Here is a 6,000-nt window from a genome sequence, read left to right on the forward strand (position 1 = left end):
CCTTTAGGTCTGTCAACTATTAGACACAAATGACTATGTATCTTTTGGCTGATCTCTCTCAAGCCTGTCAGGTTATTTCTGATCTCCCTGATTCTGAGGGGAAGGCCTCTTCTCTTGCTTTGCTTGTGACATCTTCCCAAGTAACTTGTCATTCCATTAAATGCAGCTATGATGCAGCTGATGCTTCATCTAGGGCTGCTGTTTTCAGATTTGTTTTGAGGAAGTATTCCTGGCGCAGACTTCAGTCTTTTCCTGATGATATCAAGGCTAAATTGTTGGATGCTCCTCTGGATAATAAACATGTGTTTGGTGCTGCTGCTGCAGAGTTGTTTAAGTCCTTGCAAGAAAAGGGAAAGGCCTTATAGGAGTTGAAGCGTATTTGTTTCCCCTGTGCCCAGGTTTCAGAGGAATTATCCTAATAAGCCTCCCTTTCTCCATAGACAGTCTCACCACCCCCCAAAGGTAAAAAGGATGGTAGAGGGGCTTCCCCTGCTAAGGCTACCCATACTCCTTCTCCTCCTCAGCAGCCCTCCTTTTCCTAATCAATCAGGTGCTGTCTGACTATCCTGTTCTTTTCAGTCACATTTCTCTTTCTCTGCGTCTTTCCCTGTCCATTCCTATTTGGGTAAAACTCACCCAAGACTCCTGGGTACTTCCCATAATTTGCCAGGCTTATTACATGGTTTAGAAATCTCTTCCCCCTTTTCAGGCATTCTTCAGTCTCCTCAGGAAAATGTGCCCTTTTTCCTGAGGTGCTTCAGGGCCTGTTAGCTCAAGGGTTCAAGGAACAATTCAAGTGGTTCCAACTCCTCACAGAAGGAAGGGGTTTTACTCCAGAATGTTCTTGGTCCGCAGGAAATAAGGCACCTGGTGAACCATTCTGGATCTTTCTCAGATAAATACCTTTATGAAGGTCCCTTCCTTTTGGATGCTATCCCTTCAGATCTTGTTTCCTTTGCTACTTCAGACTTTACTAGTTTCCCCTGGATTTCAAGGATGCTTATCTACACATTCCCTTTTCAGGAAGTTTTTACATTTCTCTGTTGCTTTCTGACATTTTCAGTTCTCTGTTTTGTCCTTGGACCGCTCTACTACCCCAAAAGGTCTTCACCAAATGCCTGGCTCCTTTGATTTGTTTTCTGCAGGCTAAGGGGGGGGGGGTATACAGGTCATCCAGACAGGGGAAAGACCTCCTCTCAAAAGATCTTGCTTCAGCATGCACACTTCACCATTTCTCTCTTGCAAAGCTTGGGGTTTACAGTAAATTTCCAGAAGTTATTCCTGACTCCTTTTCAGGATCATTTTGGGATGCAGGATCCAGACTGTTCCAATGTTGGTATCCCTGCCTCCTCCCAAGGCCTTAACTCTCATTGTTTTCTTTCAGTCGCTTCTTCTTCTGACTTCAGTAACAGCCAGAGAATTTCTGAGGACTCTGGGTCACATGGCTTCCACCATTCCTATGCTGGCTCTAGCCAAGCTCTGCATGAGAAAGCTTCAGTGCTTTCTAAAGTCAGTTTGGCTTCAACATTCTTGGCCTTTAGATTTTCTACTCCATCTACTTCCATGCCTCAAGCTGGAACTTCATTGGTGAATTCATCAGTTGTCCTTCAACCCATGGCTTCCTTTTCAACATCCAGTCCCCTCTCAGGAACTTTTCACGGATGTGGGATGGTGGCCTCCTTCGGCCCTCTGAAGGTACAGAGCCTTTTGTTTACTTTGACAAAAGAAAGGCCACATCAGTATCAAAGAGGTGAGCTCTTCTGCTGGTTCTTCAAGCTTTTCATTCTCTTTCTTCTAGGGCCACTCAAGATTTTCTCCGACAATGCCGCAATGATCTGGCATGAAAACAAGGAAGGGGAGACCATCTCTTATCTCCTGTGTGGCTTAGCCCTTCAGGTTTGGGAGCTAGCTATCCAGTATCAGGTGACTCTTCAAGCAGTTTACATTCCCTTAGATCAGAGCAAAGTGGCAGGTTCTCTGAGCAGGTCCATAATACTATCCCATGAGTGGATGCTTCACAGGGATGTGTTCCTGGACATTTTACACCAGTGGCTACTCCTGTGGTAGATTTATTTGCCTCCCCTATGAACAGACAACTTAACTGTTCAAGATTAAGCAGGATGCTATCAAAATCTTGTTGGTGACTCTCTTTTGGCTGAGACAGCATTGGTTCCTTTTCTGCATCTTGCCAAGGACAATCATCAGCTAGTAAAGCAGTTCCTTAAAGGACTTCTTTTTTTGAAGGATCCATGCTGAACGAATGCTGTTCCCACTGATCCCCATGGTTAGCAAATCATTGTCCTTATTATATTGTTAACTGATGTAAGTATTTGTGGTGGCCGGCTCAATGTTTGCTTATGGCTTCTCCATATACCATATGGTGCATGTTAGGCTAACCCCACCCACCCACTTGTATAGTAAATGTAATCAGTGTTCTTGTGATTTGAACTGTGATTAATTTGGTAGCTTTCATTTTTTTTCCTCTTGAAAAATGCTTTTCCCTGATGGCCTTTAGCTTAATCTGATGGATCTAGAAACTTTGGTGGTTATGTGCGGAGAAATACGCATGTTCTTTCTTAAGAAGCACATGTTCTTTAGGACAAGACCATTCCATGTTTTCCTTGCAGAAGTGGTATCAGAATTGCCCTTAAACCAATTCATTCATTTCTGTGTTGTGTGGCAGAAGCAATGAGACAGAATGAACCCTTCACAATGAATACACTGCTAGCTCAGATTGTCAAAGTGTGTATACATTAAGGAAGACAGAGGAACTGTTTGTCTCCTTCTCCTTCCCAGAGATGAAATGCGTGACATATGCAAAGTAAACCCTGTCCAAGTGAATTGGCAGTTAGATTTTCTTTTGCTTTCAGCTATTGCCTGTTGGAAGGTATTGCTGTTAAAGTCCACTCCACTGAGGGCATGTCTGCTTTCACTTTTGGCTTTAATAATGTCTTCTGTGTGGACATTTGTCCCACAGTCCCCTGGCTGTCTGTGCTTAACTTCACCGTGCATTATTGCTTAATCCTAACTCCAGGAATTGGGTCTCCTTTGGTACAGTTTGCTTTGCTTTTACCTTTTGGCTCTTCTCATCCAGCTCCAGTTCTTGTCACGCCGGGGGAGGGGGTATTGCTTGTAATTTTTCCCAGTGGTGCACCCATTGAAGTCCACAGCTTCATGTAAAATAGACATGTTGCTGCTGTTGCATCAGTTGCTTTGTGAAGGGGAACATGTTTAGTTGGCTGTTAATATCCTTCATGTTCAAGTGTGGATGACTGCTCCACCCACAGGATGCTGTTGAATCCTATAAGTTGGGCAGGTTTGTATGTATATGTGTTTGCATAATGTATGTACGTGTGTCTGTACATACACAACATCAGTCTGTTCAAAGTCCATTCAACTGAAACAAAATAGTTGAAAATGAAGTCATTGAACAGAGTGTGGGGAGCCTCTCCTGCACTCCACACTCTTAATAACTTAAATGTACCAGTTCCAAGATTGCAGGGTACTGAAGGGGGGGCTTTTCTCTGATATTCAACAATTTCTCAGAAATGTTTGTCATCCACTCATCCTTTTCTAAATTCATTCAGTCCAGTAACTTTAGTTACAACAGAATGTATTTGAAAAGAATGACCTCTGATTGACTCTAGTGTGCGTGTGTGAAGTGTGTGCACACAGTTAACCTGTTCTGCTCAGGAACATTAATTCCCATCATGGACCAGGAAAGAGTATGTGCATATCCTTAATAGTGGTACCTTTTGAGAAAAAAGCTGAATTTAGAGAGGGAGTATAACCTCTCTCGTAGAGCATGAATAACAAATCAGGAGCTGTCATAAGAACATAGATTTTACTTATGGGGTGAGTACATTCACACATTTCTTGTTTTCTTCAATCAGCCATCTGCTAACCAAGATTTTTCAAAGATTTACAGTTACAGTGGGTATCTTACTTAGCCATTTTGGAGTAATAAGTAGTGAATTAAAGTTATTCATGTTATAGTTCAATGTAATTCATGCATGCAGATACTTGATGTAAGGTTCTGCATGTTCTCACTGATATGAATTAAAAAAAAAAAAAAAACTTTAGGAATGGTCCCACTACAGAATTTATCTCTAAACACTTCAGGTTTAAGTAATACATGTGTTTATTAGCTTTTATGCTGCAGCCATAATATGTAGTAAAACTTCTGCCTGTAAAACTGTTTTTTTTTTTTTTTTTTTGGTATTATTGGCAAATGGTTGTATTAAAATGAAATGGTATCTAAAGTTTGTCTTTAACATTTGTCCTGTCTAGGAGGTGGCAGAGAAGGGATTAAAAGCGAATGAGTGGGTACAGCGTATCTCGGACCTTCTAGATGGAAAGGGAGGAGGAAAAGATATGTCTGCCCAAGCCACTGGTAAAAATATAGACTGCATTCAAGAGGCTCTGAAGCTGGCAACAGAATTTGCTCAGCTGAAGTTAGGAGAAGTCAAAAACTGAGTGGGGGCATCTCCAAGAAGGATAGGTATACGAGTTTAAATCAGGACATCATTAACAACTTTCTTAAATAATAAAACAGTTGCTTAATTCCTTCAGATAAGCAACTGGGCTTCCTGACATCTTAAATCATTGCACTAAATAATACAAACTGGAGCTGTTCTTTACATAGAACATAACAGTGTCCTTGGATCCCATTTTAACATCAGGAACTTAATGAGTAAATTTGCCATTTTCTGCCTTTAACCTGTTACATTTCTTTGAAGTAGATTATTAGCTCATTTCTGAAAGTTTTTAAGCAAAGGTCCTCTGTGTTACAAACCAACTGTTCATTGTTGAAATATTTGCATACTGTTTCTATTGACATTAAAATAAAAATAGTGTACAATGGCATTGTTCTTTATCCTGTGTAGATACATGCTGGCATTGTCCATTACTACTTGAAACTGTAGTTAGTGGCATCATGAGTTCTGAATACTGACATTAACTGTTGTAAAATAAATGTTCATTGTATTTAATTATCAGTCTGTATGAAAGGTACAATAATATTACACTTCTCTCCTGATGCAACAGATTAAATGTATGTATAGCATGTAAAGAAAACACTTTTTGAATAAAAATGAAACCATCATAGAGTAGAGTTGTCTTTCTCTCTCTCTCTCTCTCTCTCTCTCTCTCTCTCTCTCTCTCTCTCCAGAGTAAATGTGCAGGCTTCTTTATAGTTTGTCTACATTCTGTTAATTGAATCCTGTAAAAATGACTTTGGAGGTCGGTAGCTGTTTTATTATGACCTCTAATATCCACATCTCAGTATTTTATAAAATGTTATAAATCACCATGCTCAGGTATATGCCTAGGTATGCAACATGTAATATATGCTGGGAAAGTACACCTTGCCTCTACTCTCTTTTAAATTCAAAGGATTCCTCAGTTATGTACTTCAATAATTTCCAAAGCGTTTTACCATAATGAGTGGACTCCCAACGTTTTGTTTACATCTCTTTCATTGAAAGCTGGACATAAACCTGCATTCTCACTTGTCTTCTGTCACCTGAAGGGATTGTAACCTACTACAGCTGGTGCTCTTGCATGATCAGCCTCTCTTTTGTTGGTAGTATTTTTCCATTGCTTTTGGAGTGTTACTGCTTTATTTATTTTTCAGATGTTTACACTGAGTTCTGAAAATCGTAATGTTTGCTTCTTTGCTTTTAAGTGTGCCTGTAGGAAGAAATGTTCCCACAAGATTAGCAGCTGGTCAATTTAATTGCTTGGGGCAGGCTTATTGTCGTGAATGACTGCCAGTCCTACTGAAAGTACATTCAAAATGTTCTTGATCAATATGCCAAATCCTTGAGGAAGCATCTAGAGAAGAAAGTTGAAGAAGAGGAAGAAACTGCTTCTCATTTTTCTTGGAAAAAACACTTTCATTCTGTGTTGCTGGAAGAATATGGCAATAGCAATGCCATTCCAAGGAGAAAAGTAGGTCACGTGTGTACGTGCCCATTCCATGACCTGTCTGCAAGATTT

At 40.4% G+C, this 6,000-nt stretch overlaps 1 protein-coding gene across 1 annotated transcript in view; it reads left to right on the top strand.

Annotated features, from left to right (window-relative positions):
* The window catches only part of LOC122808571 (alanine--tRNA ligase, cytoplasmic-like), an 859,981-nt gene extending 854,875 nt beyond the window's left edge, over positions 1 to 5,106 (top strand). Inside the window, exon 18 of the mRNA XM_044079527.1 lies at positions 4,291 to 5,106. Coding sequence (XP_043935462.1) covers positions 4,291 to 4,476 — 186 coding nt within the window. The 3' untranslated portion in view covers positions 4,477 to 5,106. The remainder of the gene's footprint in view (positions 1 to 4,290) is intronic.
* Positions 5,107 to 6,000: the final 894 nt, after the last annotated feature.

The sequence above is a fragment of the Protopterus annectens genome, chromosome 8.part0, assembly GCF_019279795.1.
Source record: "Protopterus annectens isolate FY-2018-M chromosome 8.part0, PAN1.0, whole genome shotgun sequence".
Taxonomy (NCBI): Eukaryota; Metazoa; Chordata; order Ceratodontiformes; family Protopteridae; genus Protopterus; species Protopterus annectens.